Source organism: Centruroides sculpturatus, unplaced genomic scaffold (genome assembly GCF_000671375.1).
Source record: "Centruroides sculpturatus isolate CEXI.00-Female unplaced genomic scaffold, Cexi_2.0 scaffold882, whole genome shotgun sequence".
Classification (NCBI taxonomy): domain Eukaryota; kingdom Metazoa; phylum Arthropoda; class Arachnida; order Scorpiones; family Buthidae; genus Centruroides; species Centruroides sculpturatus.
The window spans coordinates 114,562-139,576 of NW_019385168.1; the positions used below are offsets into that span (position 1 = coordinate 114,562).

The 25,015-nt window shown below is 32.7% G+C and overlaps 1 protein-coding gene and 1 pseudogene across 3 annotated transcripts in view; both read left to right on the plus strand.

Annotated features, from left to right (window-relative positions):
* Positions 1-25,015, plus strand: part of LOC111635685 (copine-8-like) — a 51,096-nt gene that overhangs the window by 23,299 nt on the left and 2,782 nt on the right. For 2 of the 3 annotated variants that reach the window (XM_023380722.1, XM_023380724.1), the window contains exons 4-8: positions 5,552-5,591; positions 18,010-18,086; positions 18,179-18,210; positions 23,419-23,447; positions 23,536-23,639. In XM_023380722.1, coding sequence (XP_023236490.1) covers positions 5,552-5,591; positions 18,010-18,086; positions 18,179-18,210; positions 23,419-23,447; positions 23,536-23,639 — 282 coding nt within the window. The remainder of the gene's footprint in view (positions 1-5,551; positions 5,592-18,009; positions 18,087-18,178; positions 18,211-23,418; positions 23,448-23,535; positions 23,640-25,015) is intronic. The other variant, XM_023380723.1, reaches the window with a different exon arrangement.
* Positions 5,713-8,808, plus strand: LOC111635687 (annotated as a pseudogene).

A 25,015-nucleotide genomic window follows, 5' to 3' on the forward strand; every position in this document is an offset into this window, starting at 1 on the left:
TAAAAGCTTAAATTGTTTTTTCATTTCATGTAAGGTTTTATAACGTATATCATACCCAATAGAACATTAAAATGCTGACAATCTTTTAGGAACCATCTGTACACCTATCCCTCTGGTTGCACAGTCTGTTTTTATGGAATTTTGAAATAACGTGGTTGATAAAAGAAAACTAATCCTCTTTTAACATGATTGACTTTTTTATGGGAAAAAAACAGTTTATTTGAAAATTTTTTAATTTACTTTTTTGTTAAAATTGTGTTATTGTTAAAAAAGTTAAACTCTTGATTTCAAACAAAAAGAGTATTTATCTCTTTTAAGCATAGTACTGTACATCAGGGAATACTTGCTGTATGTTGAGTTTGTTTTTTATGCTACCTTGTGTTTGGTATATTTACATACAAATAATGTTAATGATAAATTATGCTAGAATAAAAAAGCTCATGTTTATTTTGTAAATTGCTTATTTTTTTGTTCCATTGACGTTGTGGATCATATCAAACATTTCTCTTCAGGATGTATGTAGTGTACTTTTTTACACAATTTTTATTTTACATGACATTTTTTGGAACGTATCCACTGTACAAAAAGAGAGATAGGTGTACTTATATCATGGGTGGTGAACCTATGGCATGTGTGCCCAAAGTGGCACTTCGGGAGAAATCATCTGGCACAGAATGTATGTAGGCAGTTTTTTTCAACTTCCAATGGCCCATAAAACAAAGACAAGTATAAATAACAAAATGAATTTATTACTAAAAGTTAGGTACAAACATGGTTATTTTTTGACCTAATCACTGTAAAGATTGAGGAATTTGTCATATCTGTAAACGAGCTTTGCAATCCCCTCTTTATAGAATATATGCTGCCAGTGACTTGAGATAGGCCTAAATATTGTTTTGAAGATTGTCATTAGTCTCAAACCTCTGCCCTCCTAGCCACGTTTTAAGTTCAGGAAAGAGGTGGAAGTCGCTCAGCACTAAATGAGGGCTATATGCTGGGTGTTTAAAAAGTTTCAAGCTGGCTGGAAGTCTGAAAGGTGGTAGTTTTCACACACCTTTAATATGTGAAAACTTTCACCTCTTTTCTGAACTGAAAAAGTGGCTAGGAGGGTAGAGGTTCGAGACTAATGACAATCTTCAAAACAACGGTAAGGCCCATCTCAAGTCACTGGTGGCAACATTCTATGAAGATGGGATTGCAAAACTCATTTACAGATATGAAAAATTCTTCAATATTCATGGAGATTATGTCGAAAAGTAACCATGTTTGTATCTAACTCTTGGTAATAAATTAATTTTGTTATTTAAACTTGTCTTTGTTTTATGGACCATCGGAGGTTGAAAAAGAATGGCCCTTGTAACATATGATTTTGGTTTATCATGCGTCTTTTTCAAACATCGTTTCAGTTTATCACCTAATCGTCCTTTTTTTCAATCAGCTTTTTTGCATTTACTCTAATTAAAGCAAGAATATTTGTTTAATTTATTTAAATATTTTAATTCGAAGTCTAAAACTTTGGCACACACAAACATCTTTAAAGCTAAGTATGCTTAATATATGGCATGCAAGCTTTTTATAAAGGTTGGCCACCCCTGACTTATATCATATTTAAAGAGAAATACTGGACAATATATTTCTCAATTCCAAATGAAATTACAGTAGAGCATCAATTATCTGAAACAATTTGGGACTGGGTCGTTCGGATAATCAATTTTTCGGATAACCAATTATGTATGAAAAAATATATTAACCTATCCCATGTTGAAATTCGTTCAAATCCTGGCACGTCCTTACGTACCCTTTCATGGTTGCACCAGTGCTGCCAGCTAAAACGCGCACACCAACAAAATAATATTGGAGTAGTCCAAGACATAGCCAAATATTGCAGCGCCACAGCACTAGCAGAAATTTAAATTTGCCAACTGGAACGCTTTCAGTTGATCGATATTTGGATAATCGATGCTCTACTGTATTAAATATTTTTATTAGAAGATTCCTTTTTGTTTACAATTTTAATTTTATTTTTATCCTATTTATGATAAAATGTTTATCTGATTTACAATAAATATAGTAAACCCCACTAACTTGGACTTTGCATAACTTGAACAAATTTTTTTGAAACAGTAATTTAAAATTTCTTGACAATAGAAAAATTATGATTCAGATATCAAAAACAATCATTAAAGTTTCTGCAATACTATGCATTACATTACTGTAGTTGGTAAGTTACTAAAGACTGTATGTTACTATTTACTGTATATTGTCATAAAATTTTTTTGCCTCATTTCCTGTAATAAATTCAGCAGTATAATCTCAGCTCAGTAAAACTTCTGTATAGAGCCAATTGTAATAAATTACTGTATTATATATCAACATTCTTGTTTTCCATGTCATTGGAGAAAACACCTTGCTAACTTGGACAACCTTCATCTCCTATAATCTAATTTAGTGGGGAGTTTACTGTATTTCTATTATATGAAAATGTCATTCATAAGAGATCCCTGAGGGCACATTATACCCACATCATTATACCCATCAATTCTTCTACCTCCAACATTTTGTGCCCTCAGGGATCTCTTATTCAGAATAGTGAATAATGCTAACCTCCAACAACAAGTCTTAGAGATGACGCACCTGTTATGCTACAACTCGTTATTTCAATTCAAAGGCACAATGTATATGCAATCTAGGGGTGTACCGATAGGGAGCCCTGTTGCAGGGGACTTATGTGAATTAGTAATACGTCAACTAGAAGAAAAAATCCTCCCTCTCCATCTCTCTAACATCATATACAAGAGATATATAGATGATATCCTCATTTTATGGAAGGTCAAGCCAGACGTATCAGCTTTCTTAGACTCGGTCAGTGACAACCAATACGGCTTAACTCTGGAGCTTGATCAAGCACATGACACACATGTTCATTTTCTAGATATTAGCATTGATGTGGATGGAATGATGATCCGCACGGAGGTATACAGAAAACCTAATGCAGAACCGCTATACATACCAATAGGATCGTGTGATCCTTTTCATTATAAAATGGCAGCGTTCAACACTTTAATTAAGCGAGCCTACACTCATTCCTCAACGACGGGTGCTCTAGAATCTGAGCTTAGAACCATATCTAATATAGCAAAACACCATGGATATCACAACCTTGTAAATAACTTGTCCAGGAAACTACATCATCCACAAGTATCTGCACAAGCTACCTTGCAGGAAGAAGAAAGACCAGATCCTAAAGACAGAGTTCCTGTCACCTACAACCCGTATTTACATAAGCTGTACTCTGAGATTGCTAAAAAGAAACATATCAGCATCGCATACAGGAGATGTCCTACTGTTTTTAATCTACTCTGTAATGCTAAGGATGCTCCCAACAATGACATGCTATCGGGAGTATATGTCATCCCATTGAATGATCATAGGTGTAATGACGAATTATTATACATTGGCTCCACTAAGCGCTCATTAGGTGTCAGAATAAAGGAACACAAGGCTGACATACAGCACAAGAGAGTAACTACTGCACTGGCTCGTTATGCTACGGATCCGGACATCCATCCAGTATTTAACGAAGTCAGGATCATCCACACCACACTTCATACCGAGCATTTGAGATGGATCGAAGCAATTTGTATATACAAAGCAGCCCATGACAACAAGTGTATTAACAATAAGGACGAATTGTCTCTATCCCTAGCGTGGCAAACACTTATATACGATGGACAAAATTCTATATAAATAAAAAATTTTTGCTTCGGAAGAATGCGCATGCCTGATGATGACGACAGCCGCAGGATACATCGATTTCGATAATCGAATCTCTTTCAAATTTTGTATTCCATTGAATAATTTTTACGAAATTACATTTTTTCACCTGATGAAGAACCTTAAATCAATTCGAAAACATTTGTGGGAATTTTTCTTGTTAATAGTATTTAATATCGTACCGTAAAAGGTTTGTAGTTGTTTAATTTTATTTAGTGTTTGCACCACATTCTTGTTGGCACAGAGTAAATTGTTCTCTAAAATGCAATAAGAATTTGCATTTGTTTCTTTAATACCAGATGATCAAATTAAAAGTTTATTTGCAAGGAGTACCATTGTGAACCAGCAATACTTGTTATATCAGTCTTTGTTGTAATAAATGCATATATCTTAACTCTATGAGAGACTTGAGGAATGACATTTGGAATGCTTCAAAAGTATAACAGTCTTCTACTTGTAGGTAAAATTTTTGTTCAATTCAATGGACACTCATTATTACTCTGCCAGTTATGGCATTGAATATATCAGATAATCTGAAATACAATGGCAAGTTTTTTATTATCTTAGTGATAATTGTCAGGCTCAAATCTTATTTTTAATTTGCTCAAATGTTTAATACAGTCGACCTCCCTATAACACTGTTGATTTTTCCATTTTATATGGATTCTGTGTTGTACGAGTCACTTAGATTTTACAAATACGTGAGCTGTTCACAACCCGGCACACGTATTTGTAAAATCTAAGTGACTCGTACAACATGGAATTCATATAAAACGGAAAAATCAACAGTGTTATAGGGAGGTCGACTGTATAAACATTATTCTAACAAACTTCTACAAATTGATTTGCACATCATTTACAGATCAAATCAAGCGAACATTGTAAGTTATTTCAGGGTTTAAAACTTTTTCATTGATTTAGAATAGCAAAAGGATGATACTTTGGAAGATTAGAACTGTTTAGTATGATAAATATTAATTTAATAAAATATTCTATCATATTTTCTGATCTTGTATTTCTTTCTAATCTTTTTAATACATTGAAATATTCTTCAAAACTGTATGTTTGATAGACATTGATAATATACAATGATGATTTAACAGTTCTGTTATATTTATCAGGCTTTTTTTTCCTGAAATCCTATTTTAGATTCATGCTTGATTTCAAAAGTCTAATGGAAGTAATGATTCAGAATAAATTCAGTTCTGTTATTAATTGTTTTAACAATTAGTAAAAAAACTGACAACTCTGATAATATAATTGTTCAGAATTTTTATAAATCTAAAAATTAATTTAGTCCATAAATTCCAATTTATTCAAAGTAAATTCTTTATATCTCTATTATCCTCTCTTATTCTTTATTGTCGTCATTATCATAGAGAGAGAGAGAGAGAGAGAGAGAGAAGCATTGCAGTAAATTATGCAATTGTGTATGTTGTATATTTTACATAAGTTAAATATAAATTAATTTATAACAAGTTATAAAATACAGGAATTTATTAATGTGTTTTTTTTAAACTTATTAACATAAATTATAATCTGTAAATAATGAAATAGTTGTTTGTGCATTATCAATTTACATAAATGAAATTTTGAAGTCTGCTTTGAAATTATAAACCATTCCAACTCAAAACATTACTTATTTTTTGTATTGAGAATGTTTAAATTGTTTTAGTTTATAACATTAATTTTTTTTATTTATTCTTACCTAAAAATAATTTTTTCTGCATGGAATTTACTTTGAATGTCAACAACATATAATGAAATTATTTTGCAGTTATGACATTGATAGCAACAGTCCAAGTTTGAGCAAACATGTAAGTATTTTTAATTACCTTTGTTAAAAAATGTTTTATTTAATATTTAGAAAGCTACCACGGTTAATTAGTATTAATTTGTACATAGTAAAAAACTTAAATTTAATTGGAAATTTGTACACGTAATTGGATAGATTAAAAATACATTCCTTGTACAAAATTGCATTTCTCTCCAATTGTATTCCTTGTATATAACATAAAATATATCAAACATTATACCTGAAAATTTAGCTGGAAACATATTGAAAATATTTTATGGCAAAACAGACTTGTTTATAATTGAATTTCAAGTTGAACATCCTATTTTTCTGTTTTTGATTAACATTTCAACACTATCTAAATTAAAATGGCTGATAATAAGCAAAATCATGAGCCTACTTCTTCAGGAGGATAACTATAAGATTAGACAGACTGTGGAGAAGACATACACAAAGTATTTTGAAGGAAAACTTGGTATACCTCAGTATCACTTTGAGTACCCCCTGAGATATGCTTACCCCACTTTGTAGACCACTGATCTATAGGACAGCAGACATATAAACACAGTGATTGAATTTTCAGTTTGGAAGACTTTCCTCATCTTCCTATCCTTTCACGTAATGTTTTTTATATATATAGTTAAACCTTGATATAATACCACCTCTGAAATTGGCAGTAAATCAAATATGTCTTTAAATTGAAGTGCAGTGGTACCCCAGTACTCAAACTACCCTCAACTTAAACAATTCAGTATTCAAACATCTGTGCAAAAAAAATTAGTTGGCATTCGACTGAACAAACATGACCTGCTAGAACAAATATTTACTTAATAATAATAATACATTTTATTTTAGCTTTAATTTTGTCATCTATAAAAAATTTTCTATGATAAAAATGAGTAACTATATTACAAATAAAAAGAAGTCCTAGAGGTGCCTGTCTTAGTTAGACAAAATTATTGCTAAGCAAAGAATACAATCTAACATTAGAAATAATGTGTTAGTTTACAACTGTTACACTTAAATCACACATCTGTGTTAAGTAATGACAGCTGTTATATACAAAAATTTTCCATCCAACCTAATAAAATTAATAAGCATATTCTATTCTGTATTGCATATGGGTGAAACAAAGGACGTCAGTTTTCTTGTAACTGTTGTTCAGTGCATAACTCTATTAAACTTTGCTGTAAACTGTCTCATTTATTTGCATCTTTTGGATTTCTTTTTTTAAAATAATCTAGGCATGCTAGACTTATAAACTTTCTGTTGAAATTGTGTTAAATTCTAGTTAAAATATTTTTATAAGGGCATTTTTGGGAGTCTGGAACAAATTTATCTAATTTACATTGCTCTTTATGGGAAAAATTTGTTTGGTACTTTAATAGCTTTCTGGAACAAATTAAGTTTGAGTACTGAGGTACCACTGTACTTCAAACAATGAAAATTAGGTTTAGTAATGAGATCTATATAGAAGTGCAAGTTTGAGAGTTCAAAAGTCATGCAGTTTTCTGACTAGTCATTTTTGATGCAAAATCTTATATTTGGTAATTCACAGATGCTGATAATTTACTATTTAATACTTATTGGGAAAGTCACCCTTCAAGACCTGAAGATCCATTCACTTATTTGTTGACAAGGATGGTGCTATACAGGGTGTCCACCATGAACTTGACACATTTGTTTCGACTGCCATATTGAAGTGCAAGGCAGTAATCAGATGTCTTGCATTTCATTAGGCAGAGAAACTGTGGAAGTTGTATAGGTATATATCTAACGAATCTTGTAGGCTACCATTGACATCTGCATTTTGCAATTTAGGCACATCTAATGAAAGCATATTAGTTGTATAGGTAATTTTGAAAACCTGCCAAAGTGACTGTAGGTGATGTGGCAGTAGTCAAACGCAAAATGGTTTCTCCACAAGAGCGGGCACAAGCTGTGTGGTGGTACGCTGAAACAAATTCCGTGATTCAAGTGCAACGGAACTTTTGTTGCATGTTTGGCAAGGTGCCACCCTCGAGGAACACTCTCAAGTTATGGAAACAACACTTCTTGATGAAGGGAACCATGTTAAAATCACACGGCGGTGGAAGTCTGGAGGTGCCTGATGAAAGCGTGGAAACTGTGAGAGAAACGTTTCAAAGAAGTCAAGGAAGTCCATACAACAAGTGGCACGAGAACTTCGGATGCCAAGGTCGACTGTTCACCACAGACTTCGTTTGCATGTATACAAACTGCAGTTACTGCACAAAATTAAACCTGATGATGGCATAAAGAGGCAGTCGTTTGCTATTGACATGCTAAGGTACATTGATCAAGACGCAACCTTCTTATCACACATTGTTTTTTCCAATGAAGCCACATTTCACTTATCTGGGAAAGTGAATATACATAATGCTCAAATTTGGGATCACAAAATCCTCACTGCATCGTAGAGCACATCTGTGATAGCCTGAAATTAAATGTGTGGTGTGGACTGATGCGGAATTCAATCATTGGTCTCTTTTTCTTCGTTGAAAAAAACAGTGACTGGCATTACATATCTAGAAATGCTGGAACAATTTGTTGTACTGCAGATCATGCATTTGCAGCCAGATTTAATTTTCCAGCAGGACAGTGCCCCTCCACATTGGAGTCTGCATGTTTGACGTTTCCTCGACACACAGTTTTTCGACTGTTGGATTGGGTGTGGAGGACCAATACCATGGCCTTCTTGATCGCTGGATATTACGCCCTTAGACTTTTTCTTTTGGGGATTTGTCAAGGACAAGGTTTACACCGTTGTCAAAATTCATGACCTTCAACATCTTCGTGTGTGCATTCACGATGCTGTTGCTGCCGTCACGCCCGAGATGCTTGAAAGAACCTGGCAGAAAATAGAGTATAGATTCGATGTTCTATGGGCAACAAAAGGAGCTTGTGTAGAGGTTCACTGATTTTTTCAATAAAAGTTTTTGAGTTTTTCATCATAAAATGTGCATTACTTTACATCCTTCCTGAGCAGTAGATTTTTTACAACAGTTTCAAATGTGTCAGGTTCATGGTGGACCCTGTATATTGAGGCTTGACTCTATGTAATATATGTACACAGTATATAAGATGATATTTATATTGAGGAAATTTTATTTTCAATACCAACATAAGGAATTTTTTGTAAAGAAATAAAAATTCCAGTACAGTCGACCCCCCCATAACACTGTTGATAATTCCATTTTATATGAAGTCCATGTTGTACAAGTCACTTATATTTCACAAATATGTGAGCTGTTCACAGCCCGGCACACGTATTTGTAAAATCTAAGTGATTCGTACAACATGGAATTCATATAAAACGGAATTATCAACAGTGTTATGGGGGGTCGACTGTATGCCAACAAAACCAAGGGCATAGTTTTTACGAATCCCGGTAAACCTCATCTTTACCGGAGGCCACCCACTATAAAAATGGATGGGGTTTCTATCAAAATCACTACCACTATCAAGTATCTAGGGGTCATCATCGACCACAAGCTAAACTGGGCTGACCATATTGCCTATATAACCGACAGGACTAACCATCTATTCAACACTGTCTCCAAGGTGGCAAAGTCAAAGTGGGGGCTTTCCCCAGCTATTCTTTCTATAATCTATGACAGTGTCTTTCTACCAATGATCTGCTATGCCGCCCCAGTGTGGGCTGGCTGTTTAGGCCGTATGCACATTGAACAGAAACTCCGTAGTGCACAACGCAGAGCTCTTCTTCGTATCTGCCGTGCCTTTTCTACTTCCTCCACGGCTGCCTTACAGGTCATCTCTGGTAAAATGCCTATTGACCTTGCTATTTCATTGGCTTCCAAAGGTTGGCACCTTCGCAAGGGTCACAGTATCTGTCTGGCCAATCAATCATCATTTACCTCTTATGAGACTAATTGCCACCTGTCAGATCTACTTCCTCCCTTTCTTCGACCCCAAATCAAAAACCAGCCTCTTGACCATGAAGATTTAACCATCTATACTGACGGCTCTAAGTCTGAGGAGAATGTTGGTAGTGCGTTTGTGGTGTATCAGGATGGTGTGGAATGCTACTGTGAGACTGGTCATCTTGCCTCAAACTGCTCGGCGTATCAGGCAGAGCTCACCGCCATCTTGATGGCTATTGAGTGGTGCAACAACTACAAAAGCAACAACAGGATCAACATCTTTACAGACTGCAGATCTACAATTGATGCCATCAATTATCATCTGCCTAAGAACCCCCTTGTCATCAAGATTCAAGCAAGCATTGCCGCCTCTAATAACGATTTCGCCATCTCATGGATTAGAGGTCATGCGGGACTGCTTGGCAATGAGAGGGCTGACTTCCTTGCCGGGGAAGCCGCCAGTCTCTCTTCTAATATGTGTCTTTATTCTCTCACACCTGCCTTCTTCATTAACCCCTTCTGAGCCGCGCTCGAGTGTGATTCGAGCAAGTTTTATAGCGTTACATCGTTAAGGCTACTTTTGAAAAAATTATTTTTTTTGAATTTTTGGAATGTTTTTTAGGTCCCCAAATTTTTTCAGAATTTTTTGCGCACGCGAAAAAATTTTATCGCGATTTTAATGAACCTTTGATAAGGCTCGATTAAGGCTTAATGTTTTTTTAATGGGAGTTTTTTATCAAAATTAATTTATCATTCTAAAGTTGTAGCGCACCGATTTTCCTTCGGTAAAGTTATTTAAAGCTGCTTTCTGATGTCAAAAACGACTTCCGATAGTTTTTTAATTTTTTTAATTAATAGATTTTATTATATAGAAGTTTAATTAATTAGGGGGGGTCATAAATCGCAATAAAAATTATATATTTTTTAAAATATTTAAAAATATACCGCCAAATTGAAGTCACCCTACTTTAAACCCTTGTCCTCCCGCGATGTCTACGAGAATGTCCCGGGAAATCGGACTCCAGCTGTGTTCAAGGTCACCCAGCTGTGTAAGCAATGACTCATTGGTGTTACATTTCACAGACAGGCGAAACAAAGGAAAATAAAATTTAAAGCTTTTTCTTCAAAATTAAAGCATTTCTTTCGTGTTTTTTCAGTTTTAAGTATTTTTTATGCTTAATTAAAAATTCTAAAAAAAATGGGTGGCTTAAAAGGGGTTAAGCATCTTCTCAGAACAGATGCAATTAACACCTGGCAAGAAAGATGGAACAACTGCCATGAGGGTCGGACAACATGGAAATTTTTTCCTAACGTTCCTACCACTAATGCTACCTTTGATGGCCACGACACCCACCTGTTCACCCAATTTCTGACCGGACATGGCAGATTCAACAGTTATCTTTGTAGGTTTGGTCACTCTGACAGCGACCAGTGCACTCATTGTGGTGTTCCGGACGGAGTCCAGCACTATATCTTTCACTGCCCTATGCTGGAAGACTCCAGGGAAACAATTCGTCTTTTTCTTCCTACAGGCAGCACCTGGCCCTGCCATGAAAGCTTTCTCCTACAGGATGGTAATTTGTTCTCAGCCTTCAAGAACCTCGTGAAGAACTATTTTCGCCGTACCTCAATCAAGTGAATAGTGCTCTAAGGACGTCTCTGCATCTATGTTATTGTACTGTTTGTTTTTGTCACTGTGTCCCCCACTTCCACTTCTGCAGTTCCTGCATTAATGGCCCTATTCGGTGTATGTTTTACTTGTATATATTTGACTCATTGTATTTTTCCTCATTGTAGCTAATGTAAATTGTTTGGAGACTCTATAGCTATATATATCTCATTCATTGTATTCTTTTAAAATGTACTCCTCTCCTTTATTGTACTTTATTCGTAATGTACTGTATCCTATCTTACTTTGTATTTTATGTCATACTACTTAGTTTTGTACTTTACTGTATTGTACCGTATGCTAATCTGATTTTATTTTATTTTAACTTTATTTTATTATTTTCTCTTATCACCTACTCAATGTTACTTTATACATACCATGTACCATTTATTAGACCTACGTGTTCTGACCCCACCCGGTTGTGCCTATGCGGTGCCGGGTCTTTGTACTAACTTCTGTACATAATAAAGATTAAGATTGATTGATTGATTGTATAAGACCTGGAATTTAAAAAAAGAAAAGAGTTATGTCTATTATTTATCTATGGATACATCAACACGAGGTTGATTTGGGGATTTAACAAGTTATTTTTAAGTAATATGTTAAAGCCAGATGATTGTTGAATTATTGGGCAATGGTTAGGATAAGTTAATAATTAGATGCAAAGTAATTTGTCTAGAGGTAGGCAGTAAAGCTGCCATCTTGCAATAATTTTAATAATAATAATGTTTATTGATTTAAATTTAAATTTCTTACAATGGGGACTATTTGATTAAATAATGTTAATAAATGTACATACAATCCATAATAATAAATTAATGGAGAAATTCCAAAGATTTAGAGAAAAAGGAAAAAAACTTAAATAAGGTGATTTTCTTTTTGAAACCGTGTCCTGTTTTATATTTGTGGCATAATAAACTCTAGTATTGTGTTTTATTCCAAAGAATAACTAATACTAGTAAAGTAACTCAACTAATAAAGGAATTTGATGGAAAATTTGCCATGTGTCTTTGGAATAAAACACAATACTAGTGTTTATTACGCCACAAAAATTAAATAAGGTGATTTTTGACATGACCTCATTCTTCAAAAAATCACATCTGAACTCGTCTCCTAATACAGCACTTTTTAGTTGATATGTCACCTGACTGGATTCAAACAAATGAGTCAGAAGATTTCCTTTTTCTTTAGCACCACAATAACTACAGCACCCTTCAATGAATATATTTATCCGATAACCTTTAAACAAAATCCGAAATTTATTTAATCTGAGTTGCATAATGAGGCTTTTTGTGAGAAAATTAGTCTCACAATTCAAGTAATTTGCTGTACACCAGACCGATCGTGATTCAAACAAATTACCTCTTTTAGCTGATACAGAAGACATATCCCAATTCCACAACTGATCTGACCTAGTTTGAATTAATGCATTTGAATGAGTTCTCAACAAAGAAAGTGAATGAGTTAAAAACAGAAAAGAATAACCCAAGCCATCGAATATATTTTTAACTGAAGCTGGCCAACTTTTCTTAACAGGTTTAACTGCCGTTAACAATAGATTATATGTTATTCAACGCAAATCACATGAGGGTAACTCCATGACTTTTGACCAGAACAAAACAATATCCTTAACAAATTTCAGTTCCAAAGGAGTCTTCCCAATTTAAGACGAACTGCAGAACTTGAAACTGAACGTTCTATTTTAAAAAGTCTCTTAAAATATTTCATCTGTACTTTTTCTATTTTAGACAGAAATTCCAAACCCCATACAGGGAATAAATAAGACAACCTGGAACGAATAAAAGCATCAAAAAGCCTAAACATACTTCTCATAGAGCTTAGCCTCATACATTTTTGTAGAGTAAGAATGTAGCCTGTCTTTTTCTGTATATCTTCGACCATCAAGTTAAAATGATGACTAAATGCACCTGAAGAAGAAAAATGTATTCCTAAGTATTTAATATATGTAACAAATTCAATTTCAGTATTATTCACAAATATCTTATCAGATTTCAGTAATCTACCTCCATTGCGAAAAACCATTCCCTTCGTTTTTTGTAAGTTAACTGTGAAGTCATTTCTTTCTGCATAATTAACCAGCAAAGAAAGTTTTCGCTGTAAACCCGTCTTTGAATCAGCCAACAAAATTACATCATCTGCATACATTAGACAATGCAGGTCAACAGAATCTCCAAGTGCTAAACCCGAAATTTCTGAAGTAGCAAACAATTGTGGTAAATCGTTAATAAATAATATAAACAACAGAGGACTTAAAGGCTCACCCTGTGGCAAGCCTCCACCAGAAATAACACCCTTAGTAGCTGTCGAGTTGCCGCTCACATAATACCTTGTATTACAAAATAAGTTTTTAAGTAGCTTAATAAACGAAGTTGAAAGTCCTAATGAATATAACTTTCCCCACAAAATATTAAGATTGATTTTATCAAATGCCTTTTCCAGGTCCACAAATATCGAATAAATTTTACGTCTTCCTTGACAGAACATACTGTATTAACCCGTTAAGTATAAAGACATTATACATAGTTCCTCTTCCTTGAACAAATGCTCCCTGAAACTGAGAAATAATATTGAATTCAATTAACCATTGACTCAACCGATCTGCCAAAATTCCAGTAAACAGCTTTCTAAAAGTGTTTAGCAACGCAATTGGACGATAATTCTGAGGCTTTAATTTATCTCCTTTCTTGTAAATCATTTTCAACAACACATTTCTCCAATGCTCAGGAAATTTCATTGTTTCCTTAATCTTATTAAATAATCTGAGTACTTCTAAACACACCTCATCAGGTAAGTTTATAATAAATTCATTATTTATACCGTCCATGCCAGGAGCTGATTTCCTTTTAAGTTTACTGATTGAAGTTTTTAACTCTGATAATGAGATTGGAGCGTCCAAAATAAGAGAAACGTTTCCATGACCAAACTCAAGAATTGAATCAGAAATTGGATGACAAAAATCATGCTCCAAAAAACGTTCCCAGTCTTGAAGAGAAATTTGACTATCAAGTTTTTTTTTCATTCTAAATCTGTTGACAATAGACCAAAACTGTCTAGAAGATCATGTATTTTGCAGCTGTCTACTAATATTTGACCAATAATTCTTCTTCTTTATCCTACACAATGATCGAAAGGCAGCCCTATAACCACAATAATCCCTCAAATCATCTTTACTACGAGATGTCCGGAACCTCATCAACATCTTATTCTTCAGTCTCTTCGCTGTTCTACAATCACTATCGAACCAAACTGAAGACGGTATTTTCGTCATTCCTAAGTATGACAACATTCTACATTGTTAAGCTGATGTCTTAATCAAATCCAAAATTTCGGAATACCTATCCTCCATTCCGTCACTTAAGACGACATTTGCATATCCCACCGAAACTGTTTCAGAATATAAATTGGATCTATCCTCTATCCAAGTTAATCGTTTTTTCCTATCAATCAGATTAAGTTTTCTATCCTCGTCAGTATCAATTAATATTTCAAAATTCACCATATGATGATCGGACGTGTAATCATCCGAAAAAACAAAATTACATAGACTCCCCAGCAAACTTTCACTCAATATCACCAAATCGATTACTGAAGCACCCAATCCAGATGTATAAGTGAAGTCCGCTGGTGAATCAAAAGGATAACGACCATTTATTATGTATAAATTATAGGATTTCACCAGTTCAATAAGCAAATTCCCTCTTTTATTACAAATTTTGTCATTTGATAGTCAAATATTCGAAATCACATCACCACCACAAATAGTATCCATAGTCAAGCCAATTCGTGCATTAAAATCACCCATCATCAGAAAATCATAATCTGATGTATAATCAGAAATTAAATCATCCAATCTTGCAATTAATTGTTCAAAAATAGGTATATGAAGATAGACCAAAATAATTATCATTTCACGCAATCTCCCACTTTGCCTCCGATTAAATCTCACTTTAACGACCATCATATGTTGTCCGGACAGAAGCAAGTTGACTTCTCCCAAGTCACCATTTATACCCAAAAGTAAGCCCCCCGAAGGTCTACCTCTCCCCACATTTTTTGTGGCCAATACCTCAAAAACTTTAAATTTACAGTTAGTACTTTTAACTCTCGAACATAAAGAAACTGTAGACAAGGTCTCGGTCAATCCCAAAATATCAGTTCTAGAAATATGTTCAACAAAACCACTGTCATTCAGAATAGTCAGAAAGGCACCCTGGGAGTTCCATGCTGAAATCTTTAATCCAACTGTACACTTCCTTGAATCGGAGAGGGAACAATTTGAGAATCTACCACATGGTTTTCCACTAAAAAATTGAGTTTCAGTAATTCTCCTCTAGCCAAATCATAGGTAAATCTCTCAGAGGCAACCTGTAAAACATCAGCCAACAATCGAATTCGCCTGCCTTCCAACCTATAAGCATGTAGAAATGGCAAAAGCTTTCTCCGTCTCAATCTTGAGCGCCAGCATAAATCATCAAAAATTTGTATATTTTTTAATGCCTCGTTATCTTTTTTCTTTCCAAGATTAGCAAAAATCAATTTCTTGTCTGCAAATGATTGCAACTCCACCAATACCGTATCTGATCGATTAAATTTCACTACCTTAACCATTGTAATAGGTCTTGATTCACCTGTCAACGTATAAAATAGGTTTTGCACCTTCCTATTCAAATCAGAATCATCATCAGTCAAACCTTTAATTAAGATATTTTTCTTTCTCATTTCATTCAACACCTTGTCCAAAGAATGTAAAATCAAACTGTTTTCCTGTTGCAAGTCGTCTTTTAATTTAGAAAACTCTCCTAGTTTGACTTCTGAGTTAAACGCCGATCATGATCATTATGTAAATTAACCAACCAATCTATCTTCGTAACAACCTCATTTAACGTCGAAAAAAAGCTTATCAAATTGGTCTTCCAAATATGAAATAACCTCCCTAGGAATAGACTTACTTGACTCTAACCTTGAAGGGAAGAAATCTTCCAATCTCGCCATTTTCAATGAAGGTTCACTCGGAGATCGATGTCGTTTTGCTGTGGATGCCGATGATTGAATCTGAGATTGCGGCAGAGTACGATCAACAGGACCGGGATTTAATTCTATCCCGCCTAAAAATAACAACTGTTAGGACTTGTGTGTCTGTCAGATGTGCTTGTGCATGCTCCATTCAATTGGATTAGGTAATGACTTCACTTTCATTATCTAAGTGGTATGTTCCGTTCAGTCCATTCATTATGCATGTCCACGCACATATACAAAAGGGAACTGAATGTTTTCATTTACGATCACTAAATTATAGTAAAAACTACACAGTTCCTCTGGAATCTATAAATCACATCCCTTACTGTATATTCAGTGAAAAATTCTTCAAACAACAACATTACAACCCGATACATTATAAACTACAATCCAACTAATGCCTGCCGTATGTTATTGGGCTAGAAATCAGCTATCATACTAATAAATTATGAAACAATTTGGCACTAGAGGAAGATGTTAGACATGGCGTCTCTTAATAAATTTAATAATTATATGATAGCCGATTTCTAGCCCGATAACATATGGCATTGTATTGTAGTTGGATTGTATTTGTAGTTGGATATTGGCAGTTGGATTGTAGAAAAATTCTTCTGAACTACTACTTGATTCCAAGAATTTATATAATTTATTTTAAACAAAATTAATACAGTGATACCCAAACTTACTCGATAGGTGGGACCAAGTGATAACCGTGTAAGTTGAATTTGTGTAAGTCGGGGTATAATTTCGCAATTTGTGTAAAACCCAAGTCGGATGTATGTAAACTAATAAATGTTCTCGTTAATCTTATCTCGTCTTTTGATTCGTTCACTGATNAACTTTCAAACTTTTGTAAGCAAAACACTCAATTTTCACAGGCCCTATTTTTCGGAAACTCTTGAAAAGTATGTGCTGTTATTTGGACAAGGAGCAGTTTGTGTTTAGGCTACGTGATTACCAAGTTCCATTGGAATCGGAGACCCGAACGACTGGCCCTCTCCTTGTCAGAATTACTTAATGTATAGGTAAAAGAACGAAAAAATTATTAGTGACAATTTCAGAATTTATCAGAGAACTCTCGTTTATTAAATGCAATTCTTGACTGTGTGAAACACGAAGCATACGAAGAATCAAAGAAAGCAATGGTTTTGTTTACCTGTGTTTCATTCAACGAAAAAGGAGAAATATTAAAAATATTAATTTTTTTTTNGAATTTGTGTAAGTCGGGGTATAATTTCGCAATTTGTGTAAAACCCAAGTCGGATGTATGTAAACTAATAAATGTTCTCGTTAATCTTATCTCGTCTTTTGATTCGTTCACGGTTAGAAGAAATCACCACATAGAGTCTCTCAAGTCTCCGTAGATATAACAAACACAGAAATAAATAACACAAAATAAATTGTGGCTATGTGTCGATTTTGCGCGACATGTCTGAAAATGTAAGCCGAACAATAGTGTGGGGGGATTGAGTAATCGAGAGTTGCATGGCGCTCAAACAAAAGACGACTCGACGAGATTTGAAAATCACGTAACTCTGGGTTTGCATAAGTCGAGGTATTACTGTATTAGATTCACTTTTGTGGCACATTCTATCAGATCAGCCTGACCAACCTCATTTAATTGTTAACATCATTTTATGCCTGTAGAAAGCAAACAAATTTCGCTATTAATTCTGTAATGTCTGATTATCAGATACTATTAAACAAATTAATTTTGATTTATTTTAAGGTAATATTTTATGGCATATTCTAATTTAATTAGTGATATTTTTAACATTTAAATACTTCTAACAGAATTTATGGAAAATATTTTATAAATATATTCATTACAGGATTTTTTGGGAAGGATGGAAGTCTCTTTAGGAGAAATAGTCTCATCACATGGATCACAAGTAGAAAGACAATTATAGTAGGAAACTTAATTTGATTTATGTAGAAAATTGTTTATTTGTTACATTCATATGTTTTTTATTATCTTTTTGTTGTTTTAATTTGTTTCAGTAGTGGAGGAAAGAGTTGTGGAAAAATAATATGTAAGTATCCTCATTTTAAGATATAAAAAATTATAAAATTCATTAAAAATTACAACATATTTGACAAATTTTGCATCTTAATATATACAACTGTACTGTCACTTGTCACACCTATTATGTGCTTCCCTGGCACTCAGCTAACTTTAAGCTTTTACCCCAGCATAGTGCATTAATTATACAGTAAATTACATATTTAGTTACCCAAGTTATGGTCTAACAAATCTGGTAGTATCATTTGATTAATTTATATAACAGCATACATGATAACATGAACAACCCAGGATATTTTCAATTAAAAATTGAATTATGACTATTTACAAAAATTTTTTTAATTTTTTGAGTCTATCTTTCATCCTTTTAACACACCACAGTATATTTTAACAGTATATTGGCTTGGATGAACTTCCACAGAACACAGGATAAATTATAACGAAAAACACACAAAGTTAAAAATGATCAAAACGCCGACCTTTTATTTGAGGATTCAGTGTCCTTTAACATTAAAACAATGGTTACAATTTCTGACCATAACTACCATGTTCTTTAGCACACTATATAACTGGTTCAGGTCCTCTGGTGGTGATTTTAGGTAATCATAAAGTTCATTTGCATAACAGCATACATGATAACATGAACAACCCAGGATATTTTCAATTAAAAATTGAATTATGACAGACTTGAAAAATTAAAAAAATTTTTGTAAATAATCTTTCATCCTTTTAACACACCACAGAAGTAACAGTATATTGGCTTGGATGAACTTCCACAGAACACGTGATAAATTATAACGAAACAACCANTTTACCTGTGTTTCATTCAACGAAAAAGGAGAAATATTAAAAATATTAATTTTTTTTTATGATAACTCAGGATATATTTTTTTCTTCTCAATTGAAGTCTTTAGACTATTTACAAAAAATTAAATTTTTCGAGTCTATCTTTTAAATCCGTTATACACCACTACAGAAATAACAGTTTTAAAAAATTGCTTTTGAAGAAAACTTCTAATGAAGAAAACACTTCTAAAACAGGTAAAAATTGGTAGAAAATAACTACTCCTACTACTAGAGGGCCAGAAGCAGTTTAAAAAGTGGATAAAATAATATGGTATGAAGAATTCATTATGGTTTTAATGTAAAAAGTGTCAGAATCTAAAAGAAAAGGCTGGCACTTGATCTTTTTTAACTTTGTGGATTTTTTCTACCAATTTTTACCTGTTTTAGAAGTATTTTCTTCATTAGAAGTTTTGTTCAAAAGCAATTTTTTAAAACTGTTACTTCTGTGGTGGTGTATAACGGATTTAAAAGATAGACTCGAAAAATTTAATTTTTTGTAAATAGTCTAAAGACTTCAATTAAGAAGATAAAAATATTAAAACGTTAGAAAAATATTTATAGTATATTTGATGTCTCAGATTAGAGACGGGAGGTGCTTATAACAGAAAATATTTCCTTGGAAAACAGAACGATACACATTAATAATTTAACACAGGCTAGAAAACAAAAAGTTGCATATTTTAAAGAATATATACAAATGATTGTCGAGAATGCTCACAAGTATATTAAGAAACTAGAGGAATACGTTTTTGCAACCAAAGAAAACTTAAAGGCGGTGTGGTTGAACCTTTTTGAAAATTAGTTATTTGAAGTATGTTGGAAAAAGAAAGCGTTTATTTTTGTTTACATTAAGTTAGAATTGATATTTATGTTAAGCAATACATGTTAGTGGAGATATTGTATGATAGTTGTTATCAGGAAGAGGAAATATATTTGATGGACGTTTTAAACGGAAGAATAGAGACTTTCAATAAGATGGTGTTAGCCCCTTAATAGATTATTATATTTATATTTCTGAAGATAAATGTATTAACAAGATTGAATTGAAGTTAGTATGTCAATTGAAAAGTTCGGCAGTTGTAAATGGGACAGTCAAAAAGTATGCGCAGGGTAAACATACTTTTATTTCAGAATTGGGTACGAGTGATTGATTACTTGTGTATAAACGGCTTAGCCGCAAAGAATTTAAAGTATTCTAGTACAACTGACTGTGCTGAATCCGATCATATCACGCTGTACTTAGAAACCACTGCTACGAATTTGAAACAAGTTTATCATAAACAATCGGATAAGATCAGAAAAAGATGGATGAAGGATTGAGTAGAGTTTTTTGTAAGTGAAATGCATATAAGCTGGAATAATTAGTTTGATTCCAAGATAACAGAGACGAAAGTGCTAACAAGGTTGATGCTGGGTATAATAGAGAAACTGAGAGATTGAGAGAAAAAGAGATTACGCTCATTCAGGCATGAACCAGAGTAGTTTCATAATTTATGTTCGGAAAAGTAGAGTGATATGAGAAATAAGCTGAGGAAATGAAAGCGATTGGATAAAGAGTGGAAATTAAAAGAGTGTTATGAAAACTTTTTAAAAGTTTGTTAAAAGCAAAAAAAAATATCTGATTAATTTTAATCGACTGTTTACAAGTTGTAAGTCAACCAAACCTTTTTGGAGTATATTCGTAAATTGAAAGATAACGATGGATTGTATTTTGCGAATAATATCAAAACAAAATTTCAAAATGCTACTGTTTAGTTATAATTGAGATAAATAAATTATTAGTTATTACACCTGGAATATATTCGGAAAGTTGAAAAATGGGTCGAATAATTTCAGCTTTTATATCAAGAGAGTTAAATAGCCGGAGCAATTATCGAGGGATAACGTTATTAAATACTGTTAATTAATTCATTAATTAATTAATAAGTGTTTTTTTTCCGGTGGTTCTTTGTAAGAGGCTTTTATTCTGGACTGAGAAACAGAGAATCTTATTTGATATGCAAGCCGGTTTTTGTAAAAAGTATACTACAGCGGATCATATATTTTTCTCGCGGAATTAGCTAAAAGAAAGAATGGAAAAACAAAATAAAGTATACATATATTTTGTGGACTACAGAATTGCATCTGACTCGGTGAACCATATAAAATTATGTAATAGGTTATGCGACATGAATCCGAGCTATAAAATGGCGAATTTACTAAGTTCAACGTGTACAAATAAGATTGCATTGAGGTTCTTTAGTGGAATGTCCGTGAAAAGTTTTTAATCCAACAAAGGAGTTCTCCAATGGTGTCTATTGAGCACATTACTGTTTTCTTTATATATATTGATGATTCAGTAACAAGATTGGATGAATTTATTGCCGAAAGTTAATGGTTTATGACTAGGCAATAACACATATATTAAGGTTCTGATGACGTGGTGATGGTGGCTGATAGCCATAAGAATTACAATTGGAAATTAATGGTTTGCTAAGAGATTTCATACATATGGATTTTCAAATTATTTAAAAAAGAAAAAAAAACCAAGATTCTGGTCTCTCAAAACAAAAATAGACGACCAAATAAACGTATATAGCTTTTGGATAAAGAAATTGAAGTGGTCGAAAAATATATGTATTTGACAGTATGGTATAAATATATTCTTAAAATAAAATAAATTTTACACCGAAAATATAAATTTTCGGATGAAAAATTAATTTGTAAATATCGATTTTCTTTCTTTAGTTTTATTTTAATTTTTCGTTTTATTTTTCGAATTTTATTTATTGGATAACTTGTAAAACAAAATATTTTCAAAGAAATATTTTTCTTTTACCGTCAGAGAACGTGTCTAGTTACAGTATTTCCATTTTTACGCAAGATATTTGATCAGCTCGTGACGAAGATTTGTATTACAAACTCTCATAGAATATTTCAGAAATTACATTAGCCAACATAGAAATTGCATTACCTTATACGAATCCAAAAAGCGTACAGCAGGTATACAAAGTAGCATATTTATTCTATTTATTCGATTTGTAATGATAACATACATATTGAAAACAAAGGAAAGAGAATAAACCAAAACACACAATTTATTAGATATAACAATACGTCGAATTTAATTGTAATTTCATATTATTCTCACCTATGTTGTTAATGAACACTGAGCAAAAATTTGTCACTTAAATAATATTTCTCGTTAAATTACACATTCGAAGGGCACCTCGAGCCTTAATTACAGCTTTAAAGCACTACGGGATAGAGTGAAATATCTTCATGTATTTTGTACAAAACTCCATAGTCTGAGCTGTAAGAGAAGACTTATAACTCCAAAATCATCGATGCCCAGACACGATAACTCGACGAAATATCACCCGATTTTTATTAAACTCGATAGGCCTTCTTAGTATAACAAGTATTATTGATTAACTTTTTAGAGGAAAAATCTATCAAACATTTACGTAATTATTAGAAATAAACATGTAAATAGTCACTAACAATTACATTTACGTCAACAGATGGCCTCAACTAGATTACTTATAAGTTAAATAAAAAAAATTAAACTTTTACCTGCCGTATCTTTTCGAACAGGATATAAAAATAGAGAGTGAAGATTATGCTTTTCTCTGTATCCGTCGATTGCCATCACCGCACCAAAGAAAAATATTTGATAAATATAGTCGAATAACACGGAAATGGCGCTGTATATACTGAAGATACGAATGTTTCTATAAGGAGTTATAACTCCTAAAATGAATGATATAAAATTGGTTAATGAGGTTATCGTTATGGAAATAGAAACATCAGAAAAGGTTTCACTCATTCTTTGTTTGACACTGTGGTTTCTATCCGTTCGTCTCCAAGCAGCCAGCAANATCCGAAAAAATCTTTTCGGTAGACTACCTCACAGCCAATTCAGGTTATAAACTCCTTTTATTGCTTTTTACAGATGCATTTCGAGCTAGGTTAATTTACTAGCTCCTCCTCAGTGCTACAAAATAAATTAAATTTTAAAAAATTGATAAAAAAACAATTCGGGTAGATGATGTTACAACAAAAATAAACCACATTTTATAATACCTTTTAAGAGTTTCCATGCGTTTCTAATTTTTTTCACACTTATATGGTACTTTTAGTCCCATTTACAATATTTTTACCAATAAAAGGAGTTTATAACCTGAAATGGCTGTGAGGTAGTCTACCATAAAGATTTTTTCGAATTGAAGAGACATTTACTAAATCAACATTAAAAACAGCTAAACCATCGGAAAATTCAGATCTAAACTTAAATTTGAAGACTTTGGGTGCTGATTAATGTTCATAATTTAAGAATTTAGTTCAATATATTTGCTGAATTTTATAGATTTATGTATTTTCTTTTTTACAGTTGTAACTGAAGAGGTAACAAGTTCAAGAGTAAGATTTGAATTTATTTTTGTATTTTATTTATAAATTGATTTACAATAAGTTATATAAAATAGTTTGCTTTACGTTATTTTGCAAGGAAGTGGCAACGATGCAATTTTGTGCTAAAAAACTTGACAGAAAGGACTTTTTTGGACGATCGGATCCTTTTCTGACTATTAAAAGATGCAATGAAGATAGTAGGTAATTGTTTTTCAGGCTTTTTGCTTAAGGTTATATGTAGACATATGTACGAGCAGATTAGCTGGATGTAAGAATTACAATATCAAACTATGATGTATGAAAGGAAATCAAAAAATCATTCCATTACCTTTAACTCCAGTTATAAGTTAATATGACATTTATTATTATGCAGTTATATTAATTACAGTTATATTACAGTATACTCCTGATTATCTGGGCTAATCTTTGGTAATGGAGGTACAGATAATGCTGAAACATGGATGATCTGCAAGTTTGTTCTAATTAAAGTTAATTGAGTTTTCTTTTATTTAGTTTTTAATTTCATATTAAATTTAACATAACTGTTTATATATTATGAATAAAATAGTTAGTTAATTATCATTGCCGAAATGTAACAAAAAATTCAAAAAAATTTATTGATGTGGAGCCATGCAGTTAACAATCAGTGTCTTGTACAGTAAAGCCTGTCCAAATTGGAACTCGAGTAAAATGGAAACTTGCAAACCAGAAAAAAGTACTTGGTATGGTGTGATTTTGGTTTACACAGGTTTTACGGTATTATTAATCAAGAGTAAAGGTTGCCAGCTATATATCATCATAAAACATCATTAATTTTCAGATAAAAATCATTTCCTTATCAATAAATCATTTTTAAGATATTTTCTTCAAACAATTTTACAACTTTATTTAATGAAAAAAAAAATATATATATATATATATATACATGTACGTAAAGCTGTATTGATGAAGGATCAAACACACTTACTGTACTTGTTAGGCCATTTAATGTATGCCTTGATGTTCTGGAAGTAGTTCTGACATTCAACATGTCATTTTAAATAGCAAGAATTTGCAATGTGAACTTTTTATTATTTTAATGCTAATATTTGTATTCATGATGTAAATTTTTATTGAGACATGCACAAATAATTTGCACATGGATAATTTTGAGTATACTGTAATTTCTAATGATGATAGGGACAAACTATGAGTTAGAAAACTGTAGAGCAAAAGGGAAAAATTAGAAATTAATTCGATTTCTGATGATTTATATAGAAAAATAGAATTTTTGTTGCTTTTTTACTGTATATTAGAAACATTATACTCTGCTTTGCAAATATTGCAGTTCTACATTGATAAATCAGTAAATTCAGATTGGTTTCCATGCATTAAAGTTTATATGATGCATTTTTTTTCCCCTTACACTTTTTACACTCTAGACACTAGGATGGTCTTTTTTTTAAAGCCAGTTATAGATTTGATTGGGTCTACGAGAGAATGGCTTCACATATTTGGAAAGATCATTAAAAATTCCTGGAGAGGTTTTTGACTGCTCTGATTTAATCCCCAAAGCATTTAAAGTGTCAGGCTACTGT